The sequence below is a fragment of the Alligator sinensis genome, unplaced genomic scaffold (genome assembly GCF_000455745.1).
Source record: "Alligator sinensis unplaced genomic scaffold, ASM45574v1 scaffold672_1, whole genome shotgun sequence".
NCBI classification, from domain to species: domain Eukaryota; kingdom Metazoa; phylum Chordata; order Crocodylia; family Alligatoridae; genus Alligator; species Alligator sinensis.
The window spans coordinates 231,486-247,618 of NW_005842830.1; the positions used below are offsets into that span (position 1 = coordinate 231,486).

The following is a 16,133-nucleotide window of genomic DNA, read 5'->3' on the forward strand; positions in this document are numbered from 1 at the left end:
TAGGGTTAAGTTCAGGATATTCTTTGGGGGTATTGTTTTATTATTTTATCTGTTTTTATTGGAAGCTGCTCTTAGCTCTATTGGAGAGACTAGCATAAAAATCAAATAAATATGTACATATTTATTTTTCTTTAAATTGCTTTTTGTCTGTGTTGTTGTACATGTTTTTTCTAATGCCCTTTACTTAATTAACTTGTGTTTATGCTCCTAATATTGTTCATGACTGCTGCTACTCTTTTTAATCCAAAATCCAGCTAAAAGCAGCTGTTCCAGCAGACTTTTTTCACTTTAAATTAGTTAGGAACTAAGATATATCACATTACTTTCTTCTGTCTTTAGTCATTGCTTTTCATGGCAACCTCTAGAGAAAGCCACCTCTTCTCTTTGTTTTGTTGGTAGATGTGCTTGTGTGTGTCCTTTGCTGCCCTTGTGACATCTTCTTCCTTATGAATAGAATGTTTTTGGTACAAAACTCACCTTGTATCTGTGTCTGTCAGTCTTTCCTTCCTCTCTTGTCTCTTCTGGATATTTGGTGTGTAGTCAGGTGCTTTTTGCAATATGAATTTGTTTCCTTTTCATTTCTTAAATAAAAGTTTACCCTGAATTAGCTGACTGGTGTTGGAAGGTGTGATTAGTATCTCAGTCAGGTGATCAGGGAGTTTGTGGGACTGAGTGCTTGCCTTTAAAGTTTAGTCTCCTTGTAAGTGATGGTGGATGAGTTTGGAAATACTCCATCCTGTTGGTCTGCCTCATGGTTATTGTTTCAGAAACTAAACTGAAAACTATAGAGAGCTTTCGATTTTAGCTACTCCTAAATCTAACTGGATTATAGTGAATTAAATATAATTTAAAATAATGTCATTCTAGTGGCTAGTGAAAATTACTAACATTTTATTTAGAAGTTTAATAAAGTGAAACTTGTCATGAATATAGATAGGGATACTTCTGATACAAGGATAATTCATTAACATGCAGTTTGTTAGCTTAATTGCTTTTAGAATGAATATTGGTTACTTCATCATAGTTGAGTCATATTTATAAAATTTAAGCAAGCTGCATGATTACTCTAGGAAGCATGGAGTGGTTTGTTCAAATTAGTACCATCTGTGAAAAGAAAAAAGTTGGGGGAATTTTAGTCATTCTTGAAGAATGGAAATCTGATTCTCCATGCTAAAGTAATTGTAATCCTCTTTGTATCTGTAACCCAATAGTTTAGTTGTCTTGAAATTATCTAGTTGAACATAGAGTTCAACAGAAGATAATGCACCACTGAGTGTCGCTGCTGATCACTTTGTAATTGCCTAGAAAATGCTTGATTTTATTTTCTCATTTGTTCAAATAAAAAAAGTATGTTTTCACTCAGTGTAACAAAAAATGACTTTTTAATTTGATTTATCCAATCAGATCAAATGTATTTGATGAGATAAATTAAATTAGACTTTTTAACTAGCTGACATTTAAAGGTCCAATTCCATTTTTAAAACTATCAAGGCATTGCTGTAGAAAATTGATTTTCAGTGTCTTCTGCTGTCTCTCACTTTCTTTTGCGCGCTAGAAATAGGACGAGACATAATTTCCTGTGCAGGCTCCTATATAGGCCTGAATTTAAAAAACCCTAGTCACAGTGATGCTATGCATTGTCTTATCTAAAATTTGTTTTATTGGGTCTGTAAATGGAATTCAGAAAAATGAGTTATGCATCTTTGTGCTCCATCCTTTAAATAGAGATGCTTAAGCACTTTTGTTGGAGTTCACAGTAGGTGTTCATGGGGATACATATATCAGCCAGTAGGCAATAGTAAGGTTGTGGTTTTAGGATACATGAACCTAATAGGTGCATTCCACTCCAGTTTATATCAGGAGTTTGAGTTAAATAAAGTCAAACTTTATTGAGGACCACCTGCAAGGTACACTTTCCAATGGAGGGCTAACACTATGACTGAACAGAAGTTCTCAGAATGTTCTCAAGGAGCAAACTGGACTGCCCACACAGGCGCGCGCACAGATTTTTCACTGCAGGAAGGACACAGGATTTCATGTATTGCTTTTCAAGTTCTTTTTCATTTAATACATTGGTTAAATAAAGAATTAAACCATAAAGATTGCCTTGTGTGCTGCATGCATTACATCCCTGACTTATACACTGAAAGTTAAATCAAAATGTCTTTTCACATTGCCTAAAGTTCACATATGTTACCAAGACAGTGGGAGATGATTTGGGATTTCAAAATGAAAGGAGTCTGTAACAGCAGAAGTTCCTTCTCCATCTGAAGTATGGTCCCAAGTGCAGCAACAGCAACATTTCCTGTCTGCAGAGCTACCACTTCAGGCCACACACAGAAATAGTTTTCTTTAAGCCAAAACCTTATTGCCATGTGTGGGGTAGAGGGGTGGGTGTGTGTGGGGGGGGGGGACAGATAGACAGATATTAATATTTATTCCCAAGTTCGCCTTTTAATTAAAACTGCTTGTCATTCAAGTTAAGGTATCTTATGTTAAATTAAAATTGTTTTAATTTATAGTTCCCAGTGCTCCCAGAGATATTGCTTTTTCCAATGTGCAATCAACAAGTGTGACCTTGAGATGGATAACACCAGATAGCATCCTTGGCTACTTCCAAAACTACAAGATTACTATCCAGCTACAGTCAATGCATTGTGAAGATTGGGAAATCAATGGATGTGTGGAGTATGAGAAGGTTCAGTACTCACATGGAAATGTTGTTGGAGACCATATTGAGGAGACAGTACGTGAACTAAAAAAATTCAGATGGTATCGGTTTAAAGTGGCAGCAAGTACAAATGCTGGTTATGGCAGTTCTTCGCCCTGGATTTCTACACAAATGCTGCCTGGCTGTAAGTAAGGATAACTGTCATACCTCGTATTGCTATCCTAATATTGTTTCTACCTATATACATAAACATAGTAGCAATGTAAAGCAAAAATAGGGGTGTAACTGTACACTTTTAATATATTCTCCGTGTCATTTTTTAGTTAAAATGCTTGGGCCCTAAAAACCTTCTCAAATTCCAGACTCTCAACTGTTTAAAAAATGATAATTTAATTTCTTAGCCACAACCCGCAACTAAAATTGACACGTCAGATTTCTGACTACTCAGGATTGTCTAATGTTTCCTTAGATATTCCCAGGTAAAAGTTGCTGGTTCAGTGAAAACAACAGACATATTTTTAAAACTCACTTATTTAAAATGTATCTTTTCACCAATCTACTTACATTCGCTGGGTTAGAGAGTAAATAGTACCTACAGGGTGAATCTACAAGTGCGCTTTACTGTGGAATTAACTAATTAGCTCTGCAGTAAAGTGTCACCATCTACATGTGCACCAGTATTAGAGTACAGTAAATTAATTAATTCCACCATAAGATAGTACTGTTGGGGACAGTGCTATCTTATGGTAGAGTAATTAAGTGTGATGACATGCAGGTGTGGACAGTTACTGGGGCTGGCTGGGGCATGAGGGTCCTTAAGTGCAGGAGCTGCTTGCCGCTGAGCCACATGGCTCTGCACTTTCAGCACTCTCATGCCACAGCCAGCCCTTCCAGTGCCCCGTGATGCCACCCGGAGCCCAGGGCTGCCCAGCTTTGCCCTGGCTCAAAAGTGTTGCTGTCCTGGATACATGTGTAGACACTGCACCCAGGAACAGTTTCCATCAGCTCAAGTGGCTTCGGAGTTTATTGCGTCACATTAATTGCTCACGTAGATGCACCCACAGAGAACTACCTAGATTTCTTGAAAATATCATGTAAATAACAGCTTCAAAGTGCAGTTGTTTAGGATAGAACTGGTACCTACAGTAATATAGTAAAACAAAGTTACTTATAAAATGCTTAGATGTTCTTGGTCAAGTGAAATATTAACTATTTTGGAGACTTTACATGTCAATCACCAGGTTAGATCAAGTTGCAGTCAAAAGTGAAATCTGATAGCTTTTCTTTGTTCTGTGTGAATTTAGTTTGCTTTCAGTTGAGTGAATGATTTTCAGTACCTTTTCTAAGGGGCATGTTTATATTGCGGGGTGGGAACCACCTAAACCCTACATCACTTAACATTGTCACTTAGCTTAGCTTTATAGACAGGGAAGTAAGGTACAGAGATACTTGCCCTGTATCCATAAAAGGACTTGAGACAACAATACAGCACCTAATTTAAGATGATATACAGGAACAGTGATTGGAGCAGGGGCAGGAAACCAGTCTCCCCTGCAAGAAGTGTCCTAACTCCAAGATTAGAGAGTCCTGCTGATGCTTGCTCACATTGTCCCCGGCCCAAAGAAACTTTAAAGATTCCACCAGCAGTGGAACACCTTCAGCAGAGGAGGTAGGAACGCCACAACCAGAATACCCTACAGCCTTGTGATAATGGCACTCAGCAAGGAAGTGTGAGGTGGAGTTTGAATCCTCTCAGGCAAATGATGCAATTGTATGCAGGTCTCACAACTTCAGTGAATGTTCTAACCAATCTGCAGTTGTACACATGTACTTTGAAGGGAAATTGGAGGTTGCTGCTCTGGTTTGAATTGCACCTGATCAGAATGCCAGATGGATGAATGTCCTATAAGCAAATCAGAGGAGCCACCTAACTTGTAAATCTCAGCTGAAGTTAGGTGTGAATTCCAGTCATGCCTGGAAGCAGAATTTTCATGCTGAAAATTTAGGTTCCAACTGAAGGGGAGACAGTAGATGGGAAGATAAGTATTTTTAATACAAGCCCTAGAGTTACACAGCAAGTCTGTAGGGGAAGTAGAGAATTGAATGGAAACTAGCATCCCAGACTAGCACCCACCAATGAACCATCTTTACTGGTCTTTGCATTTGTGCCACTGTGGGGGAAGGGCTGCAAGGTCTCTCCACCCCACGGCTGGTGCTGACGATCACCAGCAGGTGGGGGTGGGATTGGGAGGGCTGGGGAGAGGGGCCACTCGGGCAGGCCCCTGGGAGGTGTGCAGGAGCGTTTCCGGCAACCAGTGCAGGAAGGCTTCAGGCCTCCCCCACTGAACAGTGGACATCAGTTCAGTTTGGTCACACTCTAACTAATAGTACTTTAAGTAAGGTGCAATAGAGCACTTCTTCCAGGGGCTTTTTGAATATCTGTACTTAGCCCACAGGTCTGTAGAAGAGACAGGTTTTGAACTAGCTAAACCAGCTTCCATGCCTCTCACCACCTAGTGGCTTTATTTATTTATTTATGTTGCATTTACAAAGAAATGAGAACCTTTGTGGCCAGCATTACTGCAGTCCTAGGTACATAACAATGCTATACCAGCAACAGAAGAGAGACGTCTGAGATGTACATAAGGTAGTCTTGGCACTTCTGGCAGCTCTGCACATTTTGTCCATAGAATAGGTATGGATCCCTCTCTTCTTTCCCTCTTGAGCTGGACCAAGCACTCTCTGGATTAGTCTGCCGGGATAGAGTCAGTTAACATGGCCGGTAGGGGCTTAAAGGTTTTTCACTGCTATGTAAAATAGCTGGGACATTCAGCCCATAGAAATCAGTGGGAGCTGCAATTGCACATTAGAGGGCAGATTTTAGCCTAATGTTTCTGGTCCTAAAGAAATTCCTTTTTAAGTGTTGCCCTGGCCAAAACCAAAGTTCCTTTAGTTGTTCTGTAAAATAGAACTCAAAGGGTTTTTCTTTATAAATAATTGGTTTACCAATAACTTTTATTCTTTTTGGTCTCAAAGAAAACACAGTAACCATTATTCTCAGACACAAAACGTATTTACACTATTTAAAACTAGATCTAGTGGTACTTAATTTATAAGGATGTGATTTCAGTGAAGGATTTCACATAATGTAACCTCAGTATCTCAACTAATTTGTTTTTATATTCAATAAAATATGTGAACAACTGTCCTTGAGCAGCAATATCTAGTGCAGTGACAACCTAGGGCCCACGGGCTGGACCTGGCCTGCAAAAGTCCAATCTGGCATGGTAGATCAGTGGCACAAAACTGTACATTGCTGCTCATCCCTTCTGTAGTGCTCCCCTCCACTCTCTCTGCACTTGGCCTTGTTACTCCATTCCATCTGCACTTACCCTTGCTGCAGAGAGGTTTGGTTTCAGCAGCAAGGATGAGCACTGGCTGCTGGCCACTCTCTTTTGTGGGGAGAATGGGCAGACACTTGTGCCCGGGGCCAGGTCACAGAAAGCAGTCTGCACCCACAAAAGTTGTGAATCCCTGATCAAGTGGAAAAAAGTTAAATTCACTGAATATTCAGATTATTAAACTGAGGAGTTCGCTCATTACAGTACATATCACTACAAAGTTGATTTTAAAACAGCAAGCAATGATAGCAGTGATGTTGTGTTTCGGAGTACAGAGCAGTATATTACTCCATATTAATCCAGTTTTCACATCCAGATAAATTACTCAGCTCTCTATCTTGTAGATTATCCTCATAGGAATTGTCTTACTGCCTCATAAAATAGTTTGATAGCACTGTTGTTGCATAGCTGATGGATTACTCAAACAACCTGCTCCATTTTGCAAGATGAAATATTTTCAGCATGATCTAACTTTATACAGTTACTGGCATAGTAGATCATAGTGCTATGACATGGTCATGGGGAGGGCAAAGCAACATTTTCCATATTCAGGGAAACTTTTTGTTTTGTTTTTTGTATCTGCCCTTGGCTTGATATTTATGTTTGCATTCATTAGAAAGAAGAGATTCTGTTTTATGGCTTAGGACATGTTGTTCAAACAAAATCGCTTTCAATTCAATGAAAATGAATGGTACAGAGGCCAGAAAGTTCATAATACATAAATACAGAACTTGCTAGTTTTTGGCAAGCTAAAGGGTCTCCTAGTGCTTTGAGTATATTGAGATGTGCAAGGGAAACCTGCAGGTATGGAGGCATCCCTAAAAGCCCCAGGTTTATGTGCAGAGGGCCAGAACCTATGTGACATTCCCCAAACCTCACTTCTGATGTGTCAGGGTGATTTGCTCTTTTCTACTTGTACATGGCCCCAGGCACTAAAAATGTGCGCAGTAGAAATTTGTAACGTACAGCTGGTGCCTTATCAGCATTTCACTACACAGAGAAATTCCCATGCATTTACAGGTGGATGATGCCATGCACAGGGATTCTTCTCTGCTTCTGCCCATTTCCCTTTGCAGCACCACCCTTCCTGACTCTTGCAGATAGCCTATGCCATGGAGTTCTTACAGAAATACCTCTGTGGGGTCAAAGGGAGGGGAATGATACTATATTCCTTGTTATATCCCTCTTCTGACAGTTTTGCCTTGAAGGGACAGGGATTTCTTTATCCCTTTCATTCTCTCAGTGGGAAACATTGGAAGGGAAGATATGCTCATATATATGCAATGAATATGAAAAAATATTGGTAAAAAAGTTTTAGATTACTTAAAAATGAAATAATGGGACAGAATACCTTTTTCCCTTTGCATAGGAACTTGGGCCTTAACCAAACTGGCAAGCATGAATTTCCATTAGAAGGTTAGGGTATTCAGTCTTGTTTTTGAGGATTATGCTAAAATGATGGGCTATCCAGACTCACCTTCCAGCTAGCACACTTAACTGCTGCCATAGCATCAGGACACAGATGGATGCGAAAGATGACCCTGACCTCCATAAGACCCACATTCCTGTGCAAGGATAGAAGCATGATAATCAGGAAATGATGGTTGTTAGTTACAGAAAATGCATTATTGTGAAAACCAGGAGAAAAGTGCTTATGAGAGGAAGTGATTGGATTATGGGGGAATGAGAGAATAAGACTAGGTCATTTCTACTGAGTAAATTGCTATGATTTATAAGAGAAAGGGTATAGTGATATCTCGCTCCATTACTGACTAGACTCATTTAACAAACAATCCTAAATCAGGATATGACAGTTTCCACTGAGACAAAGTCTTTTTAAAAGATGTTTATTATGATACCAAGAGTTTTCAGCTAGCATACTTCCAGTTTTAAGTCTCCTTTCCAATTATATAGATAATTTTCAAAAAACATTCCTATATTTTTAATACTGTCTAATCATTTTCTTATTATGATTGGGGGAGGGGAGGTAGATAATAATGCTTAGCTATATTTTATGTACATGACTTCATTACAGTGTAACAGAGGACAAATTTCCACACAGAAACCTAAAAGTTTTCACAAATAGCATGTATGGAATGCTGCATCTCTACACCTAGAAAATTATTATAAGTTTATACAGTAAGGTTAGGTTGCACTAAAATCAGTTTTAGCTCCCAAACTCTTTATCTTGCATATAAATGTAAATTGCTTGCTTGACTAAATGAAAAGATAAAATATATTCTATTTCTTGTTTGTTTTGCAAATGGAGTAATAGAAAAATCATTGGCTGGTAGCTTGGAGTTCTAGGGCAAAATTCTATTTTACTTTCTGTGCCCAAATATCAGTTTCCTAGCTGTGTGACTGCTGTTTTTGACTCTTGCACACATTTTGTGATCCTATTCCATTGCAATATTGTATTGCAATATGGACGAGTAAGCATCCACAGGACTACTGAGTATGTACAGTAGGATGTACTGGCTAGACAGGTATGTGACTCTGCCTACACATGCCAAAACTGTGGCCCAATCTGAAATCAGCAGGAGGAAGTGGCAGCTCCTCTGTCTTAGCTCGATAGCCAAATTGTTATGGCACTTAATTGGATTCTATGTCCCTCTTTCAGAGGGGTTTGAACCGATATTGCTTTCTCACTTCTAAGCACAGTGCTGTGTAACCATCAGGCCACAAGTTATAGTTTATGCAGTGCCCCCCTCCATTTTCCATGTGGAAATTATTTGTGCCAGATAAGTATACATCTTTGAACAGCATAACTAATTTGTGGTATAGGTCTGGAACCTTTTTTGTTATTTTCAAATAGTAAAGGAATAGCATCTGGTGACTGAAAATAATGTATTATGTGTTGTGAACCAATTCAGCACTGATTTGTATATGCATCACTTTTTTCACAGCTCCATATGGTCCTCCAGAAAATGTAACTGTAGTAGCTGTATCTCCTCACAGTATTAATATCAGCTGGAATGAACCTGACATCATTACTGGACCAACAAGCTACCTCATAAACATTACCTCAGTAAGACAGTTCAAATATTTATTCTTTGGCCAATAATGATAGAGATTTCTGATAGTATCTAGAATTATTCTTATAAAGATGTTTTTTTATAGAAACTGCAGGATAAACATAAACAGGATAGGAATGAAAGCCAGACGCACCAAAATACACACTTCCATTTAGACTGTAGACTCTGAGCATAAGAAATTAACACAGTTTGAGAAAATTATGATTTTCATATTTGAAAGCGAACTAAGTCTTTGATATTGAAGTGTGTGTGTTTGCAGGAAAACTTGTAGCTCCTTATTCAAATCAGTTATGTTAAACAAAAATATATAACTTTAAGATCTATACAAAAATGTGTAGTACTATAGAGTTTATGAAACTGTGCATAGAAGTCAGCAGTTATATTACCTCCTTGAATGATCTTTCTGTGAAAGATTAAATTACTAGCTTAAGAGCCCAATGGATGTGCTGTTGGTAGTAGTGATCCTCTTTCTGTAGCCAGGTCATCCTGTACTGTGACACTTTTTGAACCAGAAGACCACTGGCCAGGGTAGTAATGGGACAGAGCCATGGAAAAGTAGGGCTAGAAGGGACCTCCAGGGTCAAGTCCACTACCCTGCCCTAAGCAGGGCCATCCCTATCCAGATCATCCCCTACAAAAATCTGTGTCACCTGTTACTAAAACTACACAATCAACCCTGTCACACAACCACCAGGCACAGCACCCTAAGCTGCCACAGGCAAAGCAGGAGGACAGCTACTGCCAGTGTCCTGCTGCTGCAAGGATGGTTAAAACATACTAGATAGATCCAAGGAAGTACAGAGAAAAGCAAATATCCCCACAGTCCATCCCAGTCTGACCATGGGGTAATATTCCTTCCTAACCCCAAATGTGGTGATAAGTTTGACCCTGAGCGGAGGAGCAAGACCCTCTAACCAGGAACCCTCTGGGTTTTAATTCTGGCAGGAGCATTGGCACACTCCATTCAAAATCCCCAGCCCTGGCTGCAGCCATATGTTTCTAAGGAAGCAGGGAAAAATCCTGACATGGAGTAACAGGAAGGGGAAAAAACCCCTAACACTGACCTCAGGTGGCAACTAGCAAATCCTAGAAGCATGGGAAAAACCCAACACATAGCATAGGCATAGCTACTCTTAGTTCATCCCCGACAAATGATTATCCAACTTCTTGGACACCTTCGGTGATGGAGATTCCACAACTTCCCTAGGCCGTCTGTTCAACTGCTTCACTGTTCTAATAGTGAAGAAGATTTTCCTGATATTCAAACCTACTTTGCTGCAACTTCAAGCCATTGGTCTGCATCCTGCTCTAGTCATGTGGGACTTTGTCAAAAGCCTTTCTGAAGTCCAAATAAACTATATCTCCAGCATTCCCTATCTCCAGCATTCCCTTTATCCATCCAACTAGTTATCTTGTCAAAGAGAGCGATCAAGTTTGTTTGAAACAATTCATTTTTAGTCAATGCATGCTGGCTGCTTGTGATCAACTTTTTCTTCTCCAGATGCTTGCAAATGGAGTTTCTTTTACTATGATCCAGTAACTTCCTGTGTATTGAAGTGAGGCTAACCAGTCTATATTTCCCTAGGTCCTCCTTGTGCCTTTTTTAAAGAAGGCAATTATGTTGGCCCCTTTCCAGTCCTCAGGTAGCTGTTCTGTCTCCCACAAGTTTAAAAATATTATTGCCAAGGTCCAAGATCGCTTCTGCTTATTCCTTCAGTACTCTGGGATGAAGTTCACCAGTCCCTGCTGATTTTAAATTCATGTAGGCCCATCAAAAGCTCTCTCATCCCTCAGCTTGACCCCTTCCTTATCCAAGTAATTCTTATTGAGTGTCTGCTTGTAGCTTGAAATGTTTTGTGAAGACAAAGTAGACAAAGTAGATTTGAGGAACTCCATCTTCTTTTCTTCTGTTAAGAGTTTTGCCCTAACTGTTTAGAACTGTACCCACATCTTTTTTGATCAACATATATATAGAACCTTCTCTTGTCTTTAACTTCCCTTGCCAAGTGAAGCTCATTTTTACCATTGCCTTCCTGATTTTGTCCCTACAAGTTCTTGCTGTTTCCTAGTATTTCTTTGGTGACTGCCCATCTTTCCATTGCCCATATACTTTCCTTTTGTATTTGAAACACCCTAAAAGCTCCTTGTGGAGCCACATGGGTGTCTTGTCATTCCTCTTGTGCCTCCATTGTATCAAAACAGCTTCTCTGTGACCTTTAGAAGCTTCCAGACCTCCTAGGCACCTTTATCCTTCCATCTATCCTCCCATAGCACCATACCTACTATCTTCTTGAGTTGGTTGAAATGCACCTTTTTGAAATCCAGTGTTTTAGTTCTGCCAGCCTCATGCTTTCCCTATCCTAAGATCATGATCACAACTTCACATCCTCACCTGGTTCTTCCTTATTGGTCAAAGCAGGATCCAAGATATATTGCTGCCCTAGTTGTATCTTCAAACTTTCTGGAACAGCCCTCCAGCAGCAATAGCAACAACAATAGCAATAGCATTGATAAAAACAATAGCATCTAATTTTTTTGTCAGATGGAGACTAGGTATGGTTCTCTCACAGATAATGTTACATCTTGAAGGCTTTATCTATTATGGTGTAATCCTCCTCACATAATTCTTTGGGGAAACAAAGAACTTGGCCTCAAAGTCAAATCACATTTTTCCTCCAGTTATCTTCTTTTAAAAAGTGTTACCAAACCCCCAGCCATGACAAATATCAGACCAGAAGAAGCATGCCAGGAAATGCTCATTTATTTCCAGCATATTCAGGAATCAAACAGAACCTCCTATTTCCATGAAACCTGGAAAGACTGCTCTTGATGGTTACCAAGTAGTCGGTATTATTTTGATGCTGTTTTGAAATTATATTAATAAAGCCATCACCTGAGAAAAGAGACTTGAATTGAACTATAGTTTTGATTTTATTTACACTCCACAGCTGGTGTATTTGCCTTCTGTTTGACCATTGCTAGCCTTTGTTATGCAAAAATCAGGGTCCACAAAATCAATTGAAAAAGTATGATTGGTTCTTTTTGTTTGCCTTGTTTCACAGTAACATCTTAAGAGATGGTAATGCTGATCTCAGCTGTTCCTACCATTTTAGTTCTACCTACCAGCACAGTGCACTATAGAGGTAGTATGCCATTCCTATTACAGCAACAGTCCACAAGATGATGGATTTAAAACAGCAGTGGAAGTGTTAAAGGGAAATTGAAATCATGGGTATCATTATGAAAGACTAGAGAAGAGAGGCCACCCAGTTTATTGATAACTGTAATTTTAATAAAGGAAAAGATATATTTATTTCTATAAATCTCCTGTAACTTACGGTAAATTTCATAACATTTCATCAGTCAAAAATTTTCTTCCATCTTTTTGCAAAGCTGTTATCAATCCCAGTCAAAAATCATGTTTGCATGAAGCATTTCATAATTCTATGTACACAATTTATCTCCCTTCCTTTTGAGTTTCCAGTTCCTAAATGTTTAGCAGGATTTATTCACATCTTTGATAATGACACAGTTATAAATATCCAAGCAATATTGTTTATGATAATGGGAATGGCACCAGTGCAGTTAAGGGATCTCGCTGTGGTTCCAGAGGTGTGTGTGGACTTCAGATTTCTGCCCAAGGCTGTCCCCAGTCAGCTTAATTATACATTGTCATTTGAATTGGAGAGGCAAAGGCAGAGCTTAAATGATGCTAGGCACATCATTCCCTTATGAGCCATTTGTTATATAAACTGGTGCATCTTAACCAGCAATAGGTTAGAGCACTAGGTGGCTAGACTCATGTGATTCTTTGACTTTCGTGATCATGTATAATGAAATATCCTAATGTACTTCTCAAATGTGTTGATAAGCATTCAGCATGGGTTTAAAATATTGTTTTAAACCAGCCAGTCTCCAGAAACTTATTTAAGGAAATGTTCAGTTCTAGAATATGTTTCAAGTCTCTAGAGTTAACTGTGGAGATTGCTTCTTAATCGAGTCCTCCATTATCAATGATCAGATTCTACAGGTGTCAGCTGTACGGTGAACAGCCTTAAGTAGACTGGTTCTCGCCTATTTAAAGTCCAGTAAAACTGTCATAACCTGTCTCTAATAAAAGTTCTGATGTAAGTTTTGGTGGACCTTTGGGAAAATTGTACATGAAGTCTCCAAATTTCATGAATATTCTATAATTTACAATAAGCATACATTTTACCATTTCAGTTCTTGGTTCACCCACTTTAAAGATTTGTAATATATGTTCACAGGCTTCATTAAATTCAGAGCTGCTGTCTTGTCATTTCCTAATTTTCAATATCCTTACCATCCACTTAAGGAAATTCAAAGTTTCTTTTGTCAGTCGTCAATTACAGGAACACTAAATCAGAAAATTATTCTGCCACCATTACCCTGTTGAATAATATTTTACTGTCTCACTTCACTTCCATGAGAATAATTTATGCAATAAATCAGGCTGTAAATATTTTTGGGGGAAAATAAATATAAATAAGTTTAGTTTTACAGTTTTGAACATTGTCGTCTACTTCAATTGTAAATATTTAAATGTCATATTTTTGATAGTGAGATATAGAAAAGTACCTCATCTTTTGATAGTCATCCTGGGAAATGAATGTCTGGTTAGTGCATCAGAAACTTTAGTTAAGGTTAACTCTCAGTGGGGATAGAGGCACATCTGTCAAAGTAGAAGTATGCTTGAATGATTCTAATGCTTTAGCAGCTGCATTCAATACAGATTATACCCAGTGGGAAAACTACTGTATAGCTACCTAATCTTCTTTTCAAATTATACATTGAAGAAATAATTATGAAAACATTATTTGTAAAATATTAGAATGGTGGGAATAAACATAAAGAGAGGAGATTACATAAAATGGTGTTTGATCATTTGCTGGAAAATCTTCCTTTTCCTCTTATCTACTGTTTTTTATAGACTCTAGTATTAGAAAAGACTTACTAGGCAACTATTCCACTTCACCCTCCCAACCCCCTAATCTGGGTTTACCCCCTTCTCTTTGAGATTCCCCTTTGCCTCCCTTGATCCCTAGGGTATTACTTACTTGTGGCTGCCCATTCTGCTCTTCCTAAGGGAGTGAGAAGGGAAGGGTTAACCTGCCTCCCTAGCTACCGAAGCTGCTGGGCTGCTGCTCTTCTGGCCAAGAGAGTGGCAGACAGGGAGGCACTTTAATCCTTCCCTGCCTGCTTCCCTGGGACAGACAGCACAGGCAGCCACAAGTAAGTAGGTGGTGGAGTGGGTGGCAGTGAGCGAAGGATCTGGGGTGCTGGGGAGGGTGAGGGGTGGGTAGTAGTCCCAATGCAGGCCGGTGGAGGGGGGATGGGGGAGTGTTTATACTGAGGTGTAGTTTAGAGTGGCAACACCTTCATGTAACAGGAGCAGGGTAGGACAGATAAGAGAGAATTCTGCCCTAGAATGGCGTAACTTTGAGTCAGATAACAAGCGCTTAAAACCAGTTTCAGGTGTTAATGTGTGGACAATCCAGGGGTTAAGAGCTCCAGGAGCACTCAAAAGGTCCATGCAACAAGGCCCTAAGAGATATCTAATCCATTTTTAAAGATATCTAATCTTTAATATATTAGATATCTAATATCTATCTCTAAAGAGATATCTAATCCATTTTTAAACCGCTCCAGTGATGAAGGGTCCTTAGCTTTCCTCGATAAGAAGTTCTAGTGCTTTTTAATATCTAAAATATCTTGATGTTATAACCTGGATGAATGTTGAGAACAATGTATCGCCCCCCTTTTTATAATGACCATATCTATATTTGAATATTCTGCTTGCATCCTTCCTTACTCCTCTCTTTTCTAGACCAAACAAACCCAGTGCTTTCAATTTTTCCTTATAAACTATGTTTTCTGTGTTAGTAGTTTGCAATTAAGAGACCAGTCTCTCTTTTTCTTCATCACCTGCAATCTGTGAGACCACAGCTTATAGTAAAGATCTGGATATTAGTCCCTAAGTACATAATTTTGCACTTTGTACTATTAAAGTTCATACCCTTTTTATTAGTCCAGTCCATGAAATTTGGTAATTCTTCTTTTATGATAATCCAATCCTTCCCCCTCTTGGAAGTATTTTCCAATTATTTATCATCTGTGAATCTTATAAACATAGATCTAGTTCCTGTACCAAGGTGTCTATGAAAATATTAAATGGAATGGGCCATATCCTACCTTGCTGTTTGAGCCAAAAGAGCCCCTACCTAGCCATGGAACTTCAGGTTTTAGAAATGATGCACAAGTTGCAATTCAGCATTGCCTAAGCTTAGCCTACTATGCACCTCCTAGGCCAAGGCTTAAACTGTTTCCCCAAGGAGCAGGAGACACAAGTTCTACATCTCCTTCAGGCAAGGGGAGTTTGAACATGAGTAGATCCAGGATCACAGTGAAGGGAATGAGAACACAAACACCCCTTCAGCTGTGTGACACATGCGCAGTAAGGTTGGATCGGGCTGTGCACAGCGCTTCTTTGCCATGATCCTAGATGCCAGTGACCCCTCTGTTCATTGGCATGCAAATACATACTCCAGTTGCAGCTCTACCTGGCCATGAGCTCTGAGCTCACCAGCTGGTCAGCGCAGGTCCTGGCCAGAGACCCTGCTTTCACATAGCTCAGGATCCTAGAGGTGAGCACTGCTGCCATTCGCCCTCCCTTTCCCCAGAACCCTGGCTCCATGTGAATATGGCAGCATGGGGAAAGGGAGGACGAGTAATTGTGGCATTCAGCCCCTGCCTTCATGCAGCTCCAAAGCCCAAGAAGTAAGCACCATTGCTTGTTGCTTCAGATGTTTATTTATCCAAATAGATCCATAGACCTTAGCACTTGCTTGGGAAGCAAGATCCAAATAGTATTTGTACTTTTGACTTGAAGTAATTTCATTTCCGCATTTAAATCCTTCAGCTATTGCATCCTATCAGCCACCTTTAATTCATTTCTCGAATGATTTTGCACTTCTGAAATCCAAAACCCTAGTTAAAGACTTATTC

At 39.4% G+C, this 16,133-nt stretch overlaps 1 protein-coding gene across 2 annotated transcripts in view; it reads left to right on the forward strand.

The window, feature by feature from the left end:
• The window catches only part of PTPRQ (protein tyrosine phosphatase, receptor type Q), a 239,951-nt gene that overhangs the window by 154,441 nt on the left and 69,377 nt on the right, over nucleotides 1-16,133 (forward strand). For both annotated transcript variants that reach the window (XM_025191547.1, XM_025191548.1), the window contains 2 exons: nucleotides 2,523-2,855; nucleotides 8,979-9,100. In XM_025191547.1, coding sequence (XP_025047332.1) covers nucleotides 2,523-2,855; nucleotides 8,979-9,100 — 455 coding nt within the window. The remainder of the gene's footprint in view (nucleotides 1-2,522; nucleotides 2,856-8,978; nucleotides 9,101-16,133) is intronic.